Below are 25,449 nucleotides of genomic sequence, written 5' to 3' on the forward strand. Positions count from 1 at the left end.
GTGTGGACAGGCTGCACTCGGTAGCCTGCCAGGTTGTCAAAAGCAGGAATGAGATAATAAAGTGTCGTGCTTCCGAGAAATATATATATATTTCTCCTCACCCAAGATAGTTTCCTCATATACGGGAAGAAAAGCATCTCTGTGTTGTCTCACCTTTACAGTCCCATCTGTGCTGCCAGTCAAAAGCCGGGTCTCATTTGTATCAAAGGCCATGGTGCTTATTTCTGCATTGCCATGGCAACTAGTAAACTGTTTGATTTTCTGCCCAGTGTCTATCATCCAGAAGAAAACATTCGACCCAGCATCCGAGCTGATTACCTAAGAAAAAAATAATATTGTGGAGAAACTAAATATAGACTAAAAGTCAACCATTTTTAATTCAAGAGAAAAATATCTCGCCTTTGTATTTCCACTACTGAAATCCCCAATAGTTAAAGATATTTAAATAATGCACTTCTTTTCCTTCGGTTAAGCTGGCAACATTTCAATTTCTAGCTAGAACTGAAATAATGCAGTAATGATTCTCTTTATCTGAAAAGATAGGAATCTACTTCTACTTCCCATTCAACTTAGTATCTAGAGGACATTCTGAAAAATATCCTATTGAAAATAAGATTGAAAATCTTTTGCACTTAGATTAGAAAGCTGATGTTATTAGTCACAGTGCTCAATAATATTCACAAAATGGAAAGAGACATTTTTATTAAATCTTGACTTGCATTTAGGATTCAGAAAATACTATTATGAGACAAGTGTAATTGTATAAATTTCTAGAATTATTGATTTTAACATCATCTCTATTTCCTTTCTCATAGTGTTACGTACAGCTGAATAAAATTATTGATTGGTCATACAATCAAATACAAGAAGGTTAACTGTGAACTTGCAAATGTACTTCAAGATGAAGGGAGAAAACACAAGGAAGAGTAGGATTATAGATATCAGTCTGATAGTGAAACTCTTAAGAGTAGGAAGGAGACTGCTAACTTCAGCTCAAGGTATTTATATATTCTATAAGAGATTTATGGGTCATAACAACCTTATTAATAAGATCTGGGGGATTGAAGAAAGGAACAAAAGAAAAATAAAACTCTAAACATGCAAATGTACAGAAGAGAAGTTGAAAGAATATTTAGATCTAGGGAGAATTTAACAAATATATTCATCTGCTTTGGTATTGATAGCCATTGTAAAAGAGTAAAATTATTAAGAGTACGTTAAATTTAATAAACTTTAATCAAAGGGTTAAGGTTTAATATTCAGAGGGCCTCGATAATTGGTTCTTATGCAATGCAGGTGTGCATTTATTTATTCATTCATTTTCTCTCTCAGCATCACTGACTATGATCAGCTTCACGACAGTGATGTTCTGTTAATGAATACAAGCTCTCAAAGAGGCTACAGTTTTTGCTTGTACATTAAAATGATCTTGGAGCGTTAAAACTATGATCACATACCATACCAGAGACAGTGACTTAATTTAACCAAGCAGGCAGTTTAGAAAATGCACACATCTTGGTTAAATGTAATCCCTGAGATAAGTATTACAGGGATAGGTAGAGAAACAGAAAAGAAATATAAATTTCAACTGATGCTACAAACTTTGGTATATTAACATGAGTGTTCTAAAGAAGAAAAATTAAAATCTACTCATTAGGTTTTATGGAAGAAAAGATGAGGAAAGCCAATATGAGATTGAAATGGAAGCACGAACGTATTGAATGCCAACCTTTTCCCTTTCTCATATGATTATTACAAAAATTCTTTGCGACTGGATTGATAGTACAGTGAATAAGATGCTTGCCTTGCATGCCGCTGACCAAGGTTCAATCCCTGAACCCTCTAAGTCCCACCAGAAAAGATTGTTGAGTTTAGAATCAGAATAAAGCCCTGTGCACCCTGAGTATTGCCTCAAAACAGAGTTCTAAAAGTAAGCAATGATACCACTCTCCTCAATTTACCAGTGACAAAATCGAATTAACCAAGTAGTATATCTAAACTACCATAATGAGGTTTGAATCCTGAGATTACTATGATGCATATAATAAGGTCTTCTTCTATTTCAGCAAAGTATTCAGAAAATTTTGAGTGAACTTTGAATAAATAATTTAGAGATCATTGCAAGCATGAGGAACAATAAAACTTTAGTGGAGCCAGAGTGCCTAGCAGAAGATCAGATAAAATAGTCTTATAACATATATTTGGGATACTCTAATGAATAATGTCAAAGAATAGTGAGTAATGTGCAAAAAGTATTCTTGAGAGGGAAAAAGTACTAGTTCCCAACAATTGGTCAGTGGGGTATGTGACTCAAAATAAAGCTAAGAACAGTGAAATTTTTCTTAATGATGAGTTGTTTCTCTTGGTTTATGAAGACACCTTTAACAGTAGTGCATAGGAAAAAGATCATTATAAGATTTGGAGGGCACCTTAATTACTGTGGCAAGAAGTGCTCATCTATGACAGTGTTTCTGGAAGCAGAGATAAGGAATTAAAAATAAGGGGAGTGGGAGGTCTCCTAAGCAAACATCAAAGACTGTGAAGGATTTTATTATTTCCATTCTAGCAATTTTATTGAGCATTTATTATAGTCTATGCATTTCAAAACTAATAGTCATTCCATGGTATAAGATTATGGAAAAAAACTGTAAATCTATTTTCAAAGAATTGTTTATTTGAGACTGTCATGATCCACATAAAAAGTAGATGTGACCGTTCAAAAGATAATGACATTTGCTGCTTTGTTCTTTTCTTCCCCTGCTCATACTTCTGACTCACTACACAATTCATAAGTTTTAAGTACCTTTCTTTTCTCATGTAACAATATTGAAATCGGAATAAATGATTATATTAAAATGTAGCCAAACAGATTTTATTTTATGGCAATCTGCCTAAAGGTGAGTTCTTCAGGAAAATAAAGTGTTAAAAAACTAGGAAAGATGTCACAATCATACAAATAGTATTAACCAAAATCTAATCTCAATATAGCAATATCAGATTTCAAGAATGACCAGTCAAGTAGAAAAATGTAAAGGTCTAGTATATGAAAACAACAAATATCATCTCTTGGTGGATAAAACAGTTAAGACTACAAGAAGGGAGGACCCTGGGCTGCCCTTCAGCCCTGAGTTTCTTCCTGTTTGTCCCCAACATGGCAGCCAGCTTTCTCTTGCCCCAGGTCAGTCATAATTCGAACCTGGGACTCTGATTTCCCTGCACAGGCACCCAGGCATCAGGACCCTAGGCCGCCCTCCATCCCTGAGCCTCTTCGCATTCATCCCCAACACAGCGCCTGGCTTTCTCCTCCCCCAGGTTGTACCCCCCACACACAAACACACACACACATCAGGTACCCATAGGAGCGTGGCCTCTGCAGAAGTGGGAGTGGCCTCTGCAGAAGTGGGCATGGCCTAAATTTGGGCCTGGGAATGCTCACGTGGCAGCAGGTAATTACTCATACCCAACAATCTCATGTAACAATCTCAATCTCCATACAACCACACCAACATGAGGAAACAACGCAAATACTCACCATGAGGAGAGGACGATGAAAAGAGACCAGAAGTCTCATTAGGTGTTACTCACCTAAGGGAGCTCTCTATAAAGATTTCAGATATAAAGTAATGAAGATGTTCAATGAACTCAATGAAACAGTAAGACAGATATCCAGTAAATTAAAGGAGGACATGAAAGAAACAGGAAGAAATGAGAGCAGAAATTGGAAAGCTATGCATAGAAATGTCACGAATAAAAGATTTGGTAAATGAAAAAAAAAACCTCAGTCTGTGCCCTCAACAGTAGAATGGCTACAGCTGAAGACAGAATCAGTGAGCTGGAAGATGAGTGCAGGAAGCCCACAGGCAACAACAAACAATGGCAAAAGAACTCAAAATAGCCGTAGAGTAAATCAGAGTCCTAAGGGATGATTCCAAGAGGAACAAAATTAGAATCATTGGAGTACCAGAAGGTCACGAAAACAGTCCCAATGAAAAAGTCACGATAAACAAATCATTGCTGAAAAGGTGCCAGAACTGGAGAATGCAGGTGTCCAGATTCGAGGAGCCTGAAGGGAACCAGCTAAAAGAGACCCTTACAATAGTTGGAATGATGGATGCCACAACAGAGACAAAATACTGCAAGCAGCAAGGTCAAAGAAGGAAATTACATACAAAGGAGAACCCCTTAGACTCACAACAGATCTATCAGAGGAAATTCTCCAAGCCCGAAGGCAATGGTGGGATACAGTTTAAAAACTCACTGAATTGAACACTTCACCAAGAATACTTTATCTGGCTAAACTCTCACTCAAACTCAAAGGAACAGTACACTATTTTTTGAATAAACAACAGCCCAGGAACTTCATAGACTCAAAACCAAACATAAAAGAAGGGCTAAAGGGGCTACTGTAAGACAAGACAAAACCATACAAGCACAACAAACCCTTACAGAACGATGGAAAAAAAAACCCATAACAATAATCTCTCTCAACATCAATGGTCTAAATTCACCAATTAAGAGACACAGAATGGCAAAATGGATTCAGAGACAAGACCCCAAAATACTGCTGCCTAAAGGAAACAGATCTGAACAATCAGAACAAACACAGATTCAAAGTCAAAAGATGGAAAACAATCCTGCAAGCAAAAAAACCCCTCAAAAAAGCTGGGGTGGCCTTACTAGTATCAACCAACATAGATTTCAGGTTGAAAAAGATTAGAAGGGACAGTGAAGGCCATTTTTTATTAATCAAGCTATATGTACTGCAGGAAGAAATCACACTCCTAAACATATATGCACCCTATGAGGAACCAGCCAAAAACATACAACAACTGCTAGCAGACCTTAAAAAGGACATTACAAGCAAGACAATAGTAGTTGGAGACTTCAACACTGCCTTATCACCCCTAGATAGATCAAGAAGATTAAAACTCAGCAAGGGAAAAATGACTTTTCAAGGAAGAAATAGAAGACAGAGAACTAATAGATCTAAACAGGACTCTATGCCACCCCAAAGAAAGAATACACATTCTTTTCCAGTGCACATAGAAATTTTCCACAATAAACCATGCACTGGTTTTTATAGTCTCTGAGTCTTGGCCGTTGATGGGATTACACCGTGCCAGGGGGCCAGTTGGTGGGTGTGACCCCCACCTACTGGAATTTTATAAAAACCAGCTCCCGGAAGAAGAACAGTGCAGTCTCCTGCCCCCGGGCCTGACTGTCCTCGCCGCTGGGGCCCCTTGGAGGGGAGCGGGTTGAGCTTTCCTACCCATCCCGACCAGGGCTCCAGCAGCCAAAGACCTCCAGGACCAGTCACCACGCTGAGACCACTCTCTGCACACATGAAGGTACTAGCAGAGGGACAAAGTCACGCGGGTTCCAGGGCCGAGATCTCCAAGCCTACTCAGATTTGGGCTGAGCATTCTCCACCTAGATCCTCCAAATTCCAGTAGGCGGGGGTCACACCCATCAACTGGCCCACTGGCGCCGTGTAATCCCATCAACGGCCAAGACTCAGAGACTATAAAAACCAGCTCCCGGAACCTATTATGACATCTTATTATCTCATTCCTACTTTGGACAAACTGGCAGGCTACCAAATGTAGCCTGCCCACATGGCAGAGTCTGGCAAACTCCCTGTGTCATACCCAATATGCCAAATACCAGTAACAATGATGGGTCTCATTCTCCTAAAGAGCCTTGAATATAATCTCAGGGCTAGGATGAAGGAGACGTTACTGGGGCCTGCTCGAGGCAAACGACAATTAACAGGATGATTTGTGATTTGTGTGTGAAACCATGCACTGGGCCACCAAGCATATTTCAACAGAATCAGGAAGATAGACATTGTATCACATATCTTCTCAGACCATGATGCACAGAAGACATAATTAGTTAGGTGCAGACTCAGAGAATCAAATAAAATACCTGGAAATTAAATAACTCAATGTTGAACACCTAATGGGTCAGGAAAGAAATCAAGGAAGAAAACAAAAGATACCTGGAACAAGCCACCAGAACCTATGAGATGTAGCAAAAGCCATATTAAAAGGAAAATTTATAGCTCTGCAAGCATTTCTCAGGAAGGAAGAAAGGGCCCACATAAACAATTTCACTTTACAGCTCAATATCTTAGAAAAGGACCCAAAAAAGGAGCCCAAAGCAGGCAGAAGGAAAGAGATCATAAAACTTAGAACAGAAATCAACGACATGGAAACCAAAAAAAAAAAAAATCCAAACGATCAATGAAACAAAGAGATGGTTCTTCAAGAAAATAAACAAGATAGATAAATCACTAGAAAGACTCACAAAGAACAGGGAGAGAGAACCCTAATAAATAGAAACATAAATGAGAAGGGGATATCACAACAGAAACCAAAGAAATTGAATAGATCATCAGAGACTATTTTGAAAGTCTGTATGCCACAGGAGAACCTAAAAGAAATGGATAAATTCCTGGATTTCTATAATCTCACAAGAGTGAATCAAGAAGATCTATAATAACTGAATAGTCGTATTAAGATCAAGGAAATTGAAACTCTAACCAAAATCTCCCCAAAAATCCCAGGTCTAGATGGATTCACTAGCGAATTTTTCCAAACATTTAAAGATGACATATTGCCAGTTGTCTCAAGCTTTTCTAGGAAATTGAAAAAACAGAAACTCCCAAACAGTTGCTATGAAGCTCATATCTCTCTAATATCAAAAGGAAACAAAGACACCACAAGAAAAGAAAACTACAGGCTGATATCTCTGATGGACACGGATGCGAAGATTCTCAACAAAATATTAGCAAAGAGAATTCAACAACTCATCAAAAAGATCATACACCATGACCAAGTGGGATTCATCTGGGGATGCAAGGATGGTTTAACAGTCGGAAATCAATCAACATAATCCATCATATCAACAAAAGAAAAGAGAAAAGCACATGATCATATCAATAGATGCAGAGAAAACATTTGACAAGATACAGCACCTGTTTATGATGAAAACTCTCACCAAAATGGATATAGAAGGGACCTTCCTCAATATATTTAAAGCCATCTACCACAAGCATATGGCAAGCATTATCTTCAATGGGGAAAAACTAAGAGCCTTCCCTCTAAGATCAGGGATGAGAAAAGAATGCCCACACTCTCCACTGCTATTCAATATAATACTGGAAGTACTTGCAATAGTGGTTAGGCAAGAAAAAAGTATTTAAGGGCATTCAGGTAGGAAAGGAATAAATAAAGCTCTCACTATTCACAGATGATACTATACTTTGAGAACCCTAAAATCTCTACTAAGAAACTCCTAGAAACAATAGACTTGTATAGTAAAGTTGCAGGATATAAAATCAATACTCAAAAAGTTCATGGCTTTCCGGGGGTATAGTGCCACCAGCAGGTCAATCTATACCTGTGAGGCAAGTGCATCAGCAGCCTGATGGTGCCCTCAGACTTCCAGATACCCGAAAATTGCTGCTGTGCCTTTGGCAGACACCAAAAACTTGGGGCAAAGTTTACCAAGATAGTAAACGGCCAAAAGTTAGGTATGTGGGAGACACACCCACAAACCTCCTCAGGTTCAGCTATATAATTGGAGGCATGGCCTCTCTGGTTCCTGATCGAACTGCTTAATGGTCATGATCCCAGAGATTCAGAAATAAATCTCTAAACCAAACGGCTTTTGGAAGAAATGTGTGGGTTCCCTGCAGTAGATTACCAGCGCTGGGCCCACCCAGGTGGGAATAGGTTTCGTGTTTTGGCCTGTTCCCCTTAGAGGCCCAGTGGGCGCCATCCTCCAGAGGCCACTGGACAGTCAGATTTGGACCCGCAGTGACAAGACATGTGGGGCCTCATGGTATGGGGTTGAATCCAGTCCTTTCCTCCCCATCCCAACAAGACCCCAGTCGTCCCCCATGAACAGCCTCTCTGGGTCCTGATCAAGCCATTTAATGGCCATGATCCCAGAGACTCAGAAACAAATCTCGAAACCCAATGGCTTTTGGCAGATATTCTCGGTAGCTTGCCAGGCTCTCCGAGAGGGGCGGAGGAATCGAACTCGGGTTGGCCATGTTGGCCGCTTGTAAGGCAAACGCCCTACTACTGTGCTATCGCTCTAGCCCATGGAAAGTATCATGCTAATTGAAATAAGCCAGAAAGATAGGGACAGACATAGAAAGACTATCTGGGGAATATAAAGTAACAGAATGGGAGAGGAACACCCAAGAATAGTTGAGATAAATACCAGGACGTCTGCTCCATGGTTTGGAAGTCGGCAGAACTTGCTGGGGGAAAAGGCAGCTCAGATAGAGAAGTGAACACCAAGTAAAGGGTGTTTAGAGGACATGCTTGGGATGCGAGATACATGCTGAATGTAGACTATAGACCGAACACGATGGCCACTCAATACATCTATTGCAAACTATAACAGCCTACAGGAGAGAGCAAAAGGGATCTGGATTTTATAGCGTGGCTTTGTCCCTCTGCCAGTACCTTCATGTGTGCGGAGAGTGGTCTCAGCATGGTGGTGGCTGGTCCTGGAGGTCTTCGGCTGCCGTAGCCCTGGTCGGGGCGGGGAGGAAAGCTCAACCCGCTCCCCTCCAAGGGACTCCGGGAAGGAACACCCAGGCGCGGGGGCAGAGACTGTAGTATGTAGTATGTAGTATGTATGTAGTATGTTGGGAATACTAGCACAAAGCACTAAAACATTTGAAGGCAGACATACACTCTATTTTAATATCATATGTATTGATTAGCTTGCTTCTTATATTATTTTATAATGAACTCTTAAATTAATTGCTTGAATTTACTGATAGCTACAGAAGATAAGGCCGTGGATGAAGAAAGACTGGCAAAATTTAAAAACTAGGTAACTTCAGATGCAGGAGGGATCTCAGTTACCTTTAGGTGAAAGTATAATCTAAAAAATAATTATTTTTATAAATATAGTGTGTTTATATTAGTTGTGCAATGGCCATTTAAAATAATGTATATTCTAAAATAATTATCAAATATATCTCGCCCACACGGCAGAGCCTGGCAAGCTCCCCATGACGTATTCGATATGCCAGACACAGTAACAACAAAGTCTCCAATGGAGACGTTACTGGGCCCACTCAAGCAAATCGAAGATCAACGGGAGGGCCTTTACTTAAACTTTACTTAAAAGTAAAATACATATTTATTTTAATATGTTTAGAATAAGAATGCTAATTGAATTTATAAAATGAGTTGCTTCCAGAGAAGGAAGCTGAGTAGGTTGAGACAGTAGCACTGTAGCACTGTCCTCCCTTTGTTCATGAATTTGCTCAAGCGGGCACCAGTAATGTCTCCATTGTGACTTGTTGTTACTGTTTTTGGCATATAAAATATGCCATGGGGAGCTTGCCAGGCTCTGCCATACAGGCAGGATACTCTTGGTAGTTTGCCGGGATTTCCGAGAGGGATGGAGGAATTGAACCCAGGTCAGCCACCATGCAAGGCAAACGCCCTATCCACTGTGCTATTGCTCCAGTCCTAAATTTAAATTGGTATTCTACTTAGGATTCTCCTGCTATTCAAAAGTAGAATATCTATGAAAAGTTTTATAAGATTAAATGGTCTAAAAAGAAGAAACATAAATTTCCCCAACCCACACGCTGTGGTTTAGTTCATTTGGCTCTGGAGGAAGGTTGTTTGTTCTAGAGCAGTTCCTGGAGTCACAAACCACTCAGACACTGTTCCCAGACATCCAATAGCATATACGTGGCTAAACACAGTTCCCCAAGCCCACAGACCTTGACTCATTGAAGCTCTGCTCGAAAGGAAGCTTAACTGTTCCAGAACATCTTTTTTTCTTTGCAATTCATTGTAACTTTTATTTCTGATTTAAGACCCTTAACCCAGATATTTGTTTACTAGCAATTGCATGTACCATTCAATAGTGTCATTTTCCTATGGAGGATATTAGGTCTAGAAATTATCTTGAAAAGGTAGATTAGAATTGACTTTCAATTAATCAAATTTACTAATTAGTGCTCTAGATTTACAAAGGTACTTCAAATTTACTTTAAAAGGTGTGTGGGGGGTGTATGTGTGTGTGTGTGTGTGTGTGTTTTCTTTTTCCTTTTATTAGTGAAACACCATGAGGTACAGTTGTAGACTTACAAACTTTCGTGCTTAGGTTTCAATTATACAATGACTGAGAACCCATGCCTCCACCAGTATCCATTCTCCACCACCAATGATCCCAGTAGCCCTTCCACCCCTTCAACTCCTGCCCCCCCCCACCCCGCCCCACCTCTGTGGCAGGGCATTCCCTTTTGCTATTTCTTTCCTGTAGGGTGTTGTAGTTTGCAATGGAGGTATTGAGTAGCCATCGTGTTTGGTCTATAGTCTACTTTCAGCACACATCTCGTATCCTGAGTCATCCAAACATCTTTTACTTGGTGTTCCCTTCTTTACCTGAGCTGCCTTTTCCACCAGCATGTGCTGCTGGCTTCCAAACTGTGGGGCAAACCTCCTGGTACTTATTTCAACTATTCTTGGGTGTTCGACTCCCAATCTTTTACTTTCTATTCCCCAGATGAGTGCAGTCTTTCTATGTCTGATCCTGTATTTCTGGCTCATTTCACTTAGCATAATTCTTTCCATATAGAACCATTTGTATGTAATTTTATGACTTCATCTTTTTTTAACAACTGCATAGTATTCCATTGTGTAGATGTACCAAAGTTTCTTTAACCAGTCATCTGTTCTCTGGCACTCGGGATTTTTCCAAAGTTTGGCTATTGTGAACAGTGCAGCAATGGTGTTCCAGAACATCTTACAGAATAAAAAAAAATCTTTCATAAGTTATCATGTGATAACTACACTCCAACAGTACCATTAACTTAGGTCCTGAGCATACATGCTGTGGGAGCAAAGGTATCAGAATTTTTCAGACATTTGCCCATTCACAGCTTCAAACCAATTAATACCCTCTGGATATACACAGAATTGCTGAACAGCAATGATCCAGTCTAACTCTACTCTAAGATAATGTGAAAATGTAAGAACATTGAGATAACAACAGAAAATAACAAAATCTCAGAGTGATCATCAGTGCCATTAGACCCCTATAATTTTTCTAAAGAATCTTTAGAACAATAATTCTTGATCTGAAAACAACATTTGAGCAAAGAATTCACATACTTGTAGAAGAACTTGTTGGAAAAAATGAAAGAAATCATCCAAATAGAAGTAAAAACTGCTTTTTAAAATGAAGCAGTAAAGGGGGCCAAAGTGATAGCACAGAGTGTAGGGCGTCTGCCTTGCACACGGCCAACCTGGGTTCAATTCCTGGCATCCCATATGGTCTCTTGAGCACCGCCAGGAGTAATTACTGAGTGAAGAGCCAGGATTAACCCCTGAGCATTGCCAGGTGTGACCCCAAAAGCAAATAAATAAATAAAATATTGAATAAACAAACAAATATACAGAATTTTTTAAAAAATGAAGCAGCAAGCTTCAAAGCAATATGGAGCTGAAAAGTGAATTGGTAAACTCGAAAATACAATAAACAAAGACACCTAAGGAAAAAAGAAAATTGAAAAAGTAACAAAAAAATAAAGATGACATAATTTGGATTATTGACAATACCAAGAGAAAAAATTACAGATACATGGGATTCCAGGAGAGAAAAGAAGGAAGAAGCAAAAATATAACTTGAAGAGATAATTGGGGAGTATCTCTGCATGGGATAGGAACACAAATAACAGAGGCCAAAGAGGTACAACCAGAATGAAATCAAACAAAATCAAAGCAAGACATTTTGTAAACAAAATAGCAAGAGCAAGAATCAAAGGCAGAAACATACTCTCCAGCCATAAGACAGAAGTTAAAATTTGCATACAACAGAACTTCAGATAAACAGATTTCTCTAGTGAAGTTCTGCAAGCAAGTAAAGAATGGAACAACATATTGAATGAAAAATACTTCCAACCAAGAATCCTCTACCCAGAAATTTTGTTGCACAGTGTGGAAGAAGGGATAAAAATATTCTCAAACAAACAGCAGTTGAGGACATATTTGGAATCTACCCTTGGAAGCATCACATATTAAAAGAAAATATTGCAAACCTTGGGCTGGAGTGATAGCACAGCGGTAGGGCTTTTGCCTTGCACGCAGCCAATATGGTCGACCCGAGTTCGATTCCTCCTCCCCTCTCAGAGAGCCCAGTAAGCTACTGAGAGTATCTCGTCCGCATCACAGAGCCTGGCAAGCTACCCATGAGGTATTCAATATGCCAAACACAGTAACAATGAGTCTCACGATGGAGATGTTACTGGACCCGCTCGAGCAAATTGATGAACAACAGGAGGACCGTGACTGTGACATTGCAAACCTCAAGCATCCAAGCTCCACATATAAACAAGGTTATAGTCCCTTTACATCAACAATTTTTCTAAATATCAATGGACATTATAAAATGATGCAGAGTAACAGGATGGATCAAGAAAAAAGTCTTCTGTCTCTTACAAGAGGTAAACTTAAATTCCGTGTTTGTCAAATAATATTCGAACTGAACAAGATAACACAAAATAGGGAAGGGTATTATATACAGGTTAAGAGATCAATAAATCATGAGGATTTAACTCATCAACATATAACCACTAAATGAAGGGAAAGCAAAGATAGCAATGCAACTGCTTAGAGATCTGAGGAAACATATCAATGGCCACATAATAGTGATAGAAAATATCAATACACACCTTCTATGAGTGGACAACTAGGCAACATTAATAAAGAAGTCAGCCAAGCAACAATAATATAGAAGCAAGAGCCAAAAAAAATAGGAACAGGAAGAAGTTGGCTTAATCAACATACTCAGGACATTCTACCCCCACAAAAATAAATAAATTATTTTCTCCACTATATATGGATCATTCTCTAGAATCAACCAGATACTGGGGCACAGTTCAAAGATACATAAAATCACAAAAATGGAAATCATATTAAGTATTCTATGAGGCCACAAAGCCACAAAAGTATAAATCAACCACACACAAAGCAAAAGATAATTTCAGGGGTTCAAAAGGAGTACAGAGGGTAGGGTGTTTGCCTTGCACATGGTTGAGCCAGGTTTTATCCCAGAGCATCCCATATGGCCTTACAAACTGCCAGGAGTAAATCCTGAGCACAAAAACTAGGAGTAACCCCTGAGTTTTGCCAGGTGTGCTCCCCCTTTCATTTAAAAAAAAATGAAAGTTTAAAAAAATATTAAATACTTAGAAACTTAACAGCATACTTCTAAATAACAATTGGATCAAAGAGGAAATCAAAGAATAAATCAAAAGATTCCCCTAAACAAATGAAAATGATGATCACAACTTCTAGAATCCATGGGATACAGCAAAAGCAGTAGTCAGGGGCAAGTTGATATCTATTCCAGTGCACACTAGGAATTAACAAAGGACTCAAATCAATGACCTAACCTCTCAGCTACAGAAACTAAGAAAAATAAATAAATAAATAAATAAATACCAAAGCAAATAGAAAAAAAGGAGATAATAAAAAAATAGAGTGAAATCAATGATATGCAAAACAAGAAAACAATACAACCAATCAACAGAACTTGGAGTTGGTTCTTTGAAATAGTAAGCAAGATTAGCAAATCCTTAGCTAGACTCACTAAGGAAATAAGAGAAAAACAACAAATAAATAGGACCAGATGGAGATGAAACAGTAGAAATTACAACAGACATCTCAGAAATAAAAAATTTCAGAGGAGGTTTTTATGAGCAGCTTTGTGCCACCAAGTTCCAAAACCTAAATAAAATGGATGAATTCTTAGAATCATATGATTCTTAAGATTGAAACAAAATGAGTTTTGTTTGTTTTGTTTTTGTTTGTTTTGTTTGTTTTAATCTCCCGGAAGAGAGAGCAACACAGAATCTCCTGCCCCCAAGCCAGGTTGGCTTCACTTGGGCCCCTCGCATGGGGGAAGGTTGAGTTTCCCTCCCTGCCCCAAGCAGAACCCCAGCAGCCAAAAAACTCTAGAACCGAGCCACAGTTATGCTCAAGTCCACTCTGCACACGAGCCTCACGCATGAAGGAACCGGCAGAGGAACCCAGGTTTGCAGACCCGAGATCTCCAAGCCTGCTTGGATCAGGAATGGGCCTCCTCAACCCAGATCCCTCATTTTCCAGTAGCTTGGCAGTCACACCCACAAACTGCCCCCGGTGCCATGTAATCCCATCAATGGCCAAGATTCAGAGACTATAAAATAAAGCTCCTGGAAGAGCACAACTGCATTCGAGCTGTTCTACCTCTTATAGTCTAGCCCACTGATGTACTTATACATTCTCCATCCCTCTTGGAGAGCCCAGCAAGCAACTGAGAGTATCCCAGCAACACAGCAGAGCCTAACAAGCTCCCCGTGGCATATTCGATATGCTAAAAACAGCAAACCTTGAAAGAGCCTCCAATACAGCACCATTGGAAGGACGAGTAAGGAGAGGCTGCTAAAATCTCAGGACTGGGAGGAAAGGAGACGTTACTGGTGCCCACTCAAGCAAATCGATGAACAACGTAATGACAGTGATAACAGTGATACAGTGAAAACAAAATGAAACCGATAATCTAAATAGAGAAATTGAGAGATTAATTCAAAGTCTACCCAAGAACAAAAGCCCATATCCAGATGGATTCACTATGAGTTCTTCCAAAGAAGACTCAGTGCCCATACTCTTTTTTTCTGTAGGAGTACTGCTATTTATTCAGCCACTTATTAGCTGATTGAATTGTGCATGAATTCCACCTTACTTTTTTTCATTTTTTATAATTTCATTTATTGAATCACCATGAGAGCACTTACAAAGCTTTTGGGTCTAAGTCTCGGTCATACAATGAAACAGCCGTACCTTCACCAGTGCCCATTCTCCACCACCAAAAACCCTAGTATCCCCCCATACCACACCCTCCCCCCACCTGTGGGGCAGATGATTTCCACACTACTCTCTCTCTACTTTGATCACATTCAATGTTTCGACACCAGACCCACCATTATTATTTGAGATTTTACCCCGACACTCAGACATGCTGAAAATGCAACAATAGACAATTTGTGTTCTATTGCTGGTTATGAATAACATATGATGTCGCGTGGCTGCAGTAGGGCCATGTGATTTGAAATTCCGAAATTTTAACACTTAAATCTGGAGAGATTTCTGCCAAAAGTCACTGAGTTTCGAGATTTGCTCCTGAGTCTCTGGGATCATGGCTGTTGAGCTGCTTGATCAGGAGCCAGAGAGGCCATTTGTGGGCGATGACTTGTGGTCTCGTTGGGGTGGGAGGACAGGCCCGGCTCCATCACATCCCGTGAAGCCCAACAGGTTTGTCACTGCGGGCCCAAGGCACGAAACCTATTCCCACCTGGGTTGGCCCAGCACCGGTAACCTACTGCAGGGATCGGATGCATTTCTACTTAAAGCCGCTGGTTTCCAAGATTCGTTTCTGAGTCTCTGGGATCATGGCCATTAAGCAGTTTAATCAGGAACCAGAGAGGCCTTGCCTCCAATTATATAGCTGAGCCGGAGGTGGTCTGTGGGTGTGTTTCCCACATACCTAACTTTTGGCTGTTTACTTTCTTGGTAAACTTTGCCCCAAGATTTTAGGGTCTGGCCAAAGGCACAGCAGCAATTTTGGGGTATCTGGAAATCTGAAGGTGCCCTCAGGCTGCTGATGCACTCGCCTCACAGGTACAGATTGACCTGCTGGTGGCACCATACCCCCAGTGCCCATACTCTTAAAGCTTCCAAAATAATGAAGAAACTAAACCTCTTGGTCAGCAGTTGTGGGACTAGGGAGGAGCTTGTGGGTGAAGATGTGAGCAGAGGGTTGGGAATAACTGGGGGTAGAGGAAGGGACAAGTACTGGGAGTGCAGGGAGTGTGTCAAGTAGTTATGGGGAGGGGGAGTTAGCTGGGTGTGGAGAGGTGGAGGAATGCTATCTGGTTTCTAGGAGTTATGGAATTCTCGGCTTGAGGGTGTGATGGGGGAAGGAGAATCATTGAGGGTGCAATGAAGGACCCAAAATAAAGAAAAACAAAACAAAATAAGAATTTCCCTGTCAAATTGATATTACACTTGTTAACTAAAACAGACAGATAGGTAAAGGTAAAAGGTAAAGACCCTCCCGTTGATCATCGATTTGCTCGAGCGGGCGCAGTAACGTCTCCATTGGAGACTTTGTTGTTACTGTGTCTGGCATATCGAATACTCTCGGTAGCTTGCCGGGCTCTCCGAGAGGGGCGGAGGAATCGAACTCGGGTCGGCCATGTCGGCCGCGTGTAAGGCTAACGCCCTACCCGCTGTGCTATCGCACACTACAATTAAAAGCTATAGACCAACACCACTGATGCACATAAGATACTAAGATCTTTAACAAAATCATCTGTCACTGTCATTGTCCTCCCATTGTTCATAGATTTGCTCGAGCAGGCTCAGTAACATTGTGAGACTTGTTACTGTGTTTGGCATATCGAATATGTCACAGGTAGCTTGCCAGGATTTGCCGTGATACTCTCTGTAGCTTGCTGGGCTCTCCAAGAGGGTCGGAGGAATCGAACTTGGGTCAGCCATGTTGGCTGCGTGCAAGGCAAACGCCCTACCTGCTGTGCTATCGCTCCAGCCCTGTGAATCAAAATGATAATGTGATCCTTTTGATCAAGTGGGGTTTATGCCAGGATTGTAAGCATGGCTCAATATACACAAAGCAATTAATGTTATACATCATATCAACAAAAATAAAGATTTAAAAAACTCATGATTAGATAGATAGATAGATAGATAAATAGATGTGGAAAGGATTTTGATAAGATCAATCACCTATTAATTATATTTTTAAAAAACTTAAAAAATAGAAGCAGAAGAAAGATACCTCAAGATAGTAACATCTGTCAACAACAAACTCACAGTCAATTATACTCATTGGTATAATTGAGGCTATAACTTATAGCATCTCCATTGAAATCAGGCACAAGACAAAGATACTTACTGTCACAACTGTATTGAACATAGTCTTGGAAGTCCTTATCAAAGCAATCAGACAAGAAACAGATAAGGAAGGGATTCTAATAGGATCTGAAGTCAAATTATCCTATTTCCAGACAATATGAAAACCCTAAAGACTCCATCAAAATAATTCTAGAAATAATAAACCAATACAGTGAGGTAGCTAGTTAGAAAATTTAATATGAAAATATTTGTGACATTCCTGTACACAAATAATGAACTACAAAACAAAAGTCTATCACCTTCAAAATCATACCCCAAACATCAAATACCTATTAAGTAATTAAGTTATTAACAAGGAACGACTTATACAGTAAAAATTATAAATCACCTGCAAGAGAAATAAAAGAACATATCAGGAAATGGAAAGACATATCCTGTTCATGAATTGGATGAACCAGTGTTGTAAAAATTGCCATTCTACTTTAAGTACTGTAGGATGAATACTAAATGAAATACCTATTAAAATTCCAATCATATTTTTCAAAGATATGTAACAAAACCCACTAAAACTTTAATGAATGATAAAACACCCAAACTGGTCAAAGTAATCCTAAGGGATCAGGGGTGGGAGGAAATGGAATAATACTGCAAAACTAACATAATCAAAACTTCATGGTAATGGGATAAAGATGGTACTAAGGATGGAATTTTATTATAATGATGGAATAAAGATGGTACTGTAGACCAGTGGAGAGGAATAAAGAGTCCTGAGTCAAGCTCCTAGATTTATGGGAAGCAGATCATGACGAAGGAGTGAAATATATAAAGTTCAGCAATGAAAATCTTTTTTAAAATGGTGCTGGGAAAATAGGATATTCACAGATAAAAATATATAATTAGAACAGTACCTCACACCAATGACAAAAATAAACTCAAAATAAATTAAAGATCTCACGATTAGACCAGAAATCATAAAATCCATTGAAGAAAACATTGGCGGAACTCTCCAGGAAATTGGCCACAGAGGTGTCTTTAAGGAAATGACCACAGTGTTGTCAAAGGAAACAAAAACAAAACAAATGGCACCATATCAAATTAAAAATCTCCTACACACTGAAATAAACTCAAACTCGATTAAAGATACTACAAGCGAAAGAAAATATTTGCATAATAGGTAGTATAAAGATATATAAGAACCCTCTTCAGACTTTTTCAGTTAGCTAACATATGTAGTAGTCATAAGTCATGTAGACTTTTGTAAAAGTAAGTGGTTTAACTCAAACTACAGGATGATCTCACTTATGTGGTAGATAGAATACTAGGCGAGGAAATGTACTGTAGAAAAGGGGAAAAGCCTAAACCACCCTTGACTCCAGAGTTTAGAGAAAAGAACAGAGAAGAAAAGAGATAAAGTGGAGAAGAAGAAGAGAACTGGAAGAAAGAGATGAGCAAGCATGAGGTTTCAATTATGCTAGTAATCTGAGTGAATGGCATAACCATATATCCAAAACGTAATTGAAAACATGGTATCTAAACTTCAACTACTGAACCTTTCCCCTTGTACTATCTTTCTGGCCACTGGTACATTTTGAGATTATGGCACTTCTCATGTTTCCACCAAGTGGTCAGAGCTCAATTGATAGGTAACCAATTGTAGGCTTAAGCTGTTCAGTTAAAGAAAATGCTTTTTTAACTACGACTGCTCCAAGTCATTTGGAGTTCAACAAAGAGAAAATTTTCACAGTGTTTTACCGTTTCTGGCCAAAGAGAAACTCAATGATTTTGGCAAGTCCAAAGAAGCATAATTTCTTGTAAAATAGAAATAAATTTCCCTCAAGCTTATCTGCTTCACTTTGCTCAGGTTTTTCTATTGCCAAGGGAGCTGCCAAGAGAATTGGTTAAATATCTAAATATATCAATTCCTTTAAAACTGTGCACAGGAAAGAGAACAAAAAATAAATAGTTACTAAAATGAGTTGTAACATTAACTCCATTTTTTTTCATAAATATCTTGTTGCGATATGTCCTGTGATCAAATCTTTGAAGAAACAGTATACACTCCAGATTAATCAAAGAAGGTCCGTTTTTCAAATATGAAAAGCCAGTACACCAAACTTCATTACAGGAACCTCATCAAGGATCTTAGGAGTCTTTCTAAAGTGTCTAGGAAGTCACTAACATACCCCGCTATGCAACCATGTGTGTGGTTATGTTTGCTCTTAGAGGTTAGTGGAAGCAGTAAAATTCTGTGAGGCAATTTGTGTGTCATTATTTAATGTTCATGACCTTTATTCTAGAAATTCATTAATAAGAATTTACCCTATAGAAAGTCATGAGTATGAATGTATTTATGCACAAAAATGATAGTAGCAAAAAATTTACCAATAAAAATGGATAAATAAACTTTAATGCACTCATCCAATAAGATAAACTGCTGTCTTTTTTTTTTTAATGATGAAGGTAGAAGAGCTGGAGAAAAGAGGATAGAGTTCTTGTCTTGCAGATGGCTGACCCAGGTTCAATCCCTGACATCCCATATGGTTTCCATGCACCACCAGGAGTGACTCCTGAGTATAGATCCAAGTTTAAATCTTGAGCACTGCCAAGTGCGGCCCCAAACCAAAAGCAAACAAAAATATGATGAATAAGATCTGCATCTAGATGCAGAAAAATATACATGCCATATTTATGTCAAAATAGTCTATGCACAGAAAATAGTTAAAACATTTTTATGATAGGTTAGCAATAATTCATTCCTTATTTAGCTTTACTGCATCATTTTTAATTTTTTTCTATCATGTAATGTTTTGTCAAAGAGTAGACATTTGAGTAACCAAAATATCAAATATTTTTTGTAAACATTTAATGAAATCTCATATCTAGCCTAATTTCAAACTTGTTCTTGATGCAGAGAAAACATATATTATCCATTTTTGCAAGATCTCATAAGCCCGCATTACTGGAAGGATACTCACAGTGTAACTCAGAAATTTTATCTTTTTCAGTTTAAAAGATATTTAAAATAAATATATATTTCAAATTTTCTAAGATTCACAGGTTTTTAAGAGAAGTTTTATCAAATAACTCAATTCAAAGAAAGATCATTAGAATTGCCTCCAGGATATAGAACTTACTTTCATTCTTTCAAAAAATGCATTGCAGTGATGCATTCTCCATTATCCTGTACCAACTTGTTCTGCTACTAGCTGAGGACAAATCTTGCCAAAGGAACTAAAAAGTGAAGTTCCTTTTAAAAGACTTTGCTTGGTTTTACATTACTTTTTTAGAGTACCAAAAGACATGAAAATAAAGAAAAGTCACAGAAAATTGCTTTTATTTGGGGAATAAATTAGGTCTTCACTGTAGTTCCAAATAGAAAATTTAATAATAAGACATCGCCATATGTTGAAATGCCAACAGACTAGAAGGTTTTCATTTAATTTGGATAATGGGGAAACTCTTTAATAAAGACCCCAGATCAGATAACTAAAGAGAAGTGTCAATGTTTTGAGAAATGCAAGGTTCCAAATGATGTTGGAATAAGAAACAGCTGTAACTGTCTAAATGTCACAATAAAGCATACATTTTCTGCCTTCAAAATGTTACAAGTTGTATGGGAATCCAGAAGAGTAAAACAAAAATCTTTCCATCACAACAAGAAACAGGGAATTTGGTGAGTTTATTTTTATGTTTAATACACAGAGTGGGTGATGTCCCTGAGTCTTGGAACTAAAAGCTCCAATTCTACCAATCTTTGGAGATGAGCATTTATGAGAAAGAAATTCAAAGACTGAGGAGAAAAGAAGTAGGATAATATCTTTGTCCCTGCAGGTAGTATTCCAGAAATGTAAAAAAGTTAAAAAAAAATAGTCCAATTCCAGGTTTCTACCATCTTTCCAATTGCTATTGAAATATACATTCCTATGATACATAGTTAAAATAAATATTAAAAACATCTAACAGTGAGTGAGAAATAAAGTGTTATGAAGCATTAACATTCAACCAGATAGGTAGGGGGCATTTAAGGGGGCTGACTAGGACTAGCAATTTGGGAGGATGCTTCAAGAGTCATTGTGAGACAAACACACACACACACACACACACACACACACACACACACACACACACACACTACTATTCAACTAGGAAAAAGGATTAATGTTTTTGATTTGCTGCAACTTTGTTGGAATTGGGAGGTGTTAACCTGAGTCAGAAGGTTAAAGATAAAAATCAAATGATCTTGCTCATACAAAGTATAAAGAAACAAACAAACAAAGGATTAGGCAATACCCAGTAGAAATAAATCCAATGAAGACAAACATGATCAATAGAAGTAGGAACTGGGAAGGCTAGGGAGGGGAGAAGTAAGTACTAGGTGAATACCGAGGGGTCTGGAAGAGAGATTGATTCAGTGCTCTACAATAAAATAATGACCTTAATAATACTGTAAATTCTGATACATCTACAACAAAAAAGGTAATAGTGTGGTAGTCAAATAGTACATGGGTAAGGTACTTGCTGTGTCAAACTAGCTCAATCCTGGCACCACATATGGTCTCCTAAGTATCTCTAGGAGTAATTACTGAGAACAAAACCAGGAGTAAATCCTGGACACTAATAGCTATGCTCCACTCTCCAAAAGTACAAGTAAAAACAAACTGTTAAAAAAAGTCACTAATATAAATTATAAAATTTGCATTAACTAGTTTGTTAAAAGCCAGTGTTCTGAGCATCAACATGCTATGAAATTGGTCAAACTTTTAAACTCATTCATATAATTCTAATCCAGTGACTCAAAATTTTTGATAGATTACCTTTATATTCTGAAATATTGCTAAAGAATTCATCTTTTATGCATTAGGTAAGTAAAGATGGACAAATAGATACAGATATACATTTATACACATATACATATATAGCACACTAGAAATACAGAGGACATGTTAAAACATGAGACAACAAAAGACTACAAAAAATTTATCCAGTGAAGCTATGTGTCAACACCCATCATATTGTCTCTAGAAAACTCGTGAGACTAAAAAAGTTTTCTTCTATAAAATTAAAAAAGCAAGCAACTAATTAGTATTATAGTGAAGATAGTTTTGATACAGATTTTTCTGAGAGAATCTGAGTCTTCCTGTTTTATATTATACTGTGAAAAATTGCTGTTTGAGCCTCAGGTCTGTGCTTTATTTTCCCCAAACAGGATCTGAGTACAATCAGTGAAGGACCTTCACAACATGTCTATAAGCACCTTTTCTCACTTTAGCTCCTAACCAATTTGCAAAACTCTTCTAAATTTGCCTCATCACTAGGAACACTCCCCTTTCAAAAGCACTAAGAGTATTCAAACCTCTTTGTCAGTGCTTATGTTGGTCAGTGCTAATCTGTCTGAAACTACTCCATTCTCCTTTTAGAAATTCTCTCTCTAATTTTCATCACTTAATCACTTAATCACTTAATCCCCGTTATTCATCGATTTATTCGAGCGGGTGCCAGTAATGTCTCCATTCATCCCGGTTTGATTTGCTGCAACTTTGTTGGAATTGGGAGGTGTTAACCTGAGTCAGAAGGTTAAAGATAAAAATCAAATGATCTTGCTCATACAAAGTATAAAGAAATTTTATAATTTTATAATTTTATAATTTTATAATTTTCATACCTCTGCTAAAATGTTGCCTATCCTAACACAGGCAAAACTGATCATTTTGCATAGAGCACTTTGTTTTCACCTCCTCTTTACTGAAGTCATTTCACTGCATTTATGCCACTGCTTCCTCGTGAGCTGCTAATATGTCTGCCTCCCCTTCTTTCATCCCACTTGGAGAAGTGAGAACCTGTCTAACAAAGAAAACTGGGCCACAATCCAAGCCTTCCTAGACAGCTGACACTCCCCCAGAAATTGGGGTGTTAAAACTATGGTTTATTCATCTTGATTCCTCATTACTAGTACTCAATATTTTTTTACACTGTCTAACTACTCTGACAATAAATTATAGCTGGTTGATGGACCTGTGGGTGAGGTTTTCTCTGTACTTCACTGAAATAAATTTTTACAATTATCATGTAATATGATACAGTGTTTCCCCATAGCTTAGAAGCTAATAGTTACATTTTAAGTCTGTGATGCACAGCTCTCTATGCTTCATATACATATTAATGATTTTAAATACTTACACTCTTATCAGTAAAAACAAGTAAGCTCTAAATATTCATTCAACTTAATAGTGAGTCTTACTATGTCTTATAACATACTGTTGCCTATAAATTGCATATGTTTATGTAATATATAGTGGCTTTATCTTTATCACTCAAAAGGAGGATTATGAATCTTATTTGTTCTGAATTGCTTGTGGAATATTACTCATTTTATGTCCTGGATCTTTATATCTATCCACAAAACTAGCTTTTAAACTTTGCAGCTTTCTATTAGCAACATGTTCTCCTGGAAACAACTAACATCTCTGTGGCCACCGGGGAGTCAAATTAGCTCACTGCCTTTATAAGATTCAGTAAAACATTTACAAGAAAATGTTTCCTGCAGATGGAATTCAAAAGGGGTTGTTTTGTAAATGATATTTATCTCCTAGAATAATCAGAAAACTGTGGAAAGTAGTGACACGGCACACTAGTCATTAGTAACAGAAGGCTTTCCACCCCTTGTACAAAATCTGAGCTATTCATTTTTGTGCAAATGCAGCTTTAAAAGGAAGGGGGAAAGAATAGGGTGGAATTATTGTTTAATTGGTTGCAAGCTAGAAACTGGGTCTCTGCTCAGCTCCTGCTGTGCTGCTACTGTGGGCCTGAAGTGTTCCTGGCTGCAGACTGACCTCCACCGGTGCCTGCTCCCTCCCTGACCTCGCAGGTTGGCCCTCCTTTTCCTCCAGGAAGACATGTGCCCTGTGTGGCATCTTGGCTCGAGAGGAGCAGTGCTTCTTCATTGAAATGCAGGTAGTGTTCCCATTAGCAAAGCTGCAGAGTGTCATTAAAGTGGGAGGAAGACAAACAACACTGGTGCTGCATACCAAGTGGCATCGCATTTAACTGAATCATTTTATTATGAATACATTCCAGCCTGCCACTGCGAGCCACTAATGTAAAATATGCTGGCAAAAATGGATCTCTGCTAATTACATTTCATGCATATTTTAGAACTTTCCACAGGGAGGCAAGAGCACGGTATTCATAAAAAGGAATTTTATAACCAGGTTAGCTTGAATTTGGAGTCAAGACGCAAACCTGTGGATAGCAAAGTAAATTCATAAGGCATTGTATCTGTTTGTTTTAGCTGGCATTTAGTGTTTTTTTTTTTAAAACTTTGTCAATACTGCTGTGACCATAGGCTAAAAATGAAGTTACTCTTCAGTTTCACATTATTGTAGAAAAAAAATATTGTGGAAATGTATTTGGTTATCAAGTTTTTTCTTCACTATGTTCCTTTCTTACATTTGTCTTTACATTTGTCTTTAACTTTAGTTCTTACTGATTAAAGAAATGTCTCTGGACATAAGGAGACGTTAGGAGTAAAGAAAAAACATCATTACCTGCTTCAAGAAGGAATTGTAAAGAACACAAGTCACTGCTTTCTTGTGACTTTTTACCCTCTGGTTGGCTTCACTTTTCATTGCCAACAATGCTAGTTGGTTATTAAATGAGATAAAAAGTCGACCATGAGCTTCATCAAAGTGGAGGAGGCATCTAAAGTTCTGACATCTAGGGAAAGAACAAGCTATTCTCTGAATGGACAGCTGGTGTTGAATATCCCAGAGTCTCAGAACCTGGATAAAAGGAGACAAAGTTATGTGAATTGTCAAGAATGATTATAGTTTTTTAGCCATAATTGTTTCTACCTCCCCCTTAACCCTACCTAGACAGACGGGTCTTTCTCCAAAGTTACTATAATTGTGCGTGCATCTGTCAGTCTATGCATTATTTATTAATTTCCCTCATCATTTAAATTTTTAAATTTTTAATTGAATCACTGTGAGCTACATTTACAAAGCTTTCATGTTTGGGTTTCAGTCATACAATGATCAAACACCCATCCCTCCATTACTGTACCAATGTCCCCAGTATCTATCCCCCCATGCCACCTCCTCTCCTTCCTCTTTGGCAATTTCCCTCTTACTCTCTCTCTCTACTTATGGGCATTCAGGTTTATAACACAAATAATGAGATGCCATCGTGTTTGATCCTTTATTTACTTTCAGTACATATCTCCCATCCTGAATGATCCCTCCAACCATCATTGACTTAGTGATCCCTTCTCTATCCGAGCTACCTTACCCCCAGCAAATAAGGCAGGATTCCAACCATGGAGAAATCTTCATTATCATTTTAAATATATCCTTAACTTTCTTAATTAAAAATTCCTCTAGGCAAGGAATTATCTTGGTCCCCAGAATATTGTTTATATTTAGATGACATTTGTGTAATGGGCCCCAAAGATTACCTAATCCCTTGAATCTTGAGAATATGAGAT

At 38.3% G+C, this 25,449-nt stretch overlaps 1 protein-coding gene across 1 annotated transcript in view; it reads right to left on the reverse strand.

Moving 5' to 3' along the window:
* WDR49 (WD repeat domain 49) overlaps window positions 1-25,449 on the reverse strand; it is a 211,590-nt gene that overhangs the window by 110,994 nt on the left and 75,147 nt on the right. The window contains exons 7-8 of the mRNA XM_056110563.1: window positions 24,512-24,745; window positions 154-318 (exon numbers count right to left, since the gene is read on the reverse strand). Coding sequence (XP_055966538.1) covers window positions 154-318; window positions 24,512-24,745 — 399 coding nt within the window. The remainder of the gene's footprint in view (window positions 1-153; window positions 319-24,511; window positions 24,746-25,449) is intronic.

The sequence above is a fragment of the Sorex fumeus genome, unplaced genomic scaffold, assembly GCF_029834395.1.
Source record: "Sorex fumeus unplaced genomic scaffold, SorFum_2.1 ptg000010l, whole genome shotgun sequence".
Lineage (NCBI taxonomy): Eukaryota > Metazoa > Chordata > Mammalia > Eulipotyphla > Soricidae > Sorex > Sorex fumeus.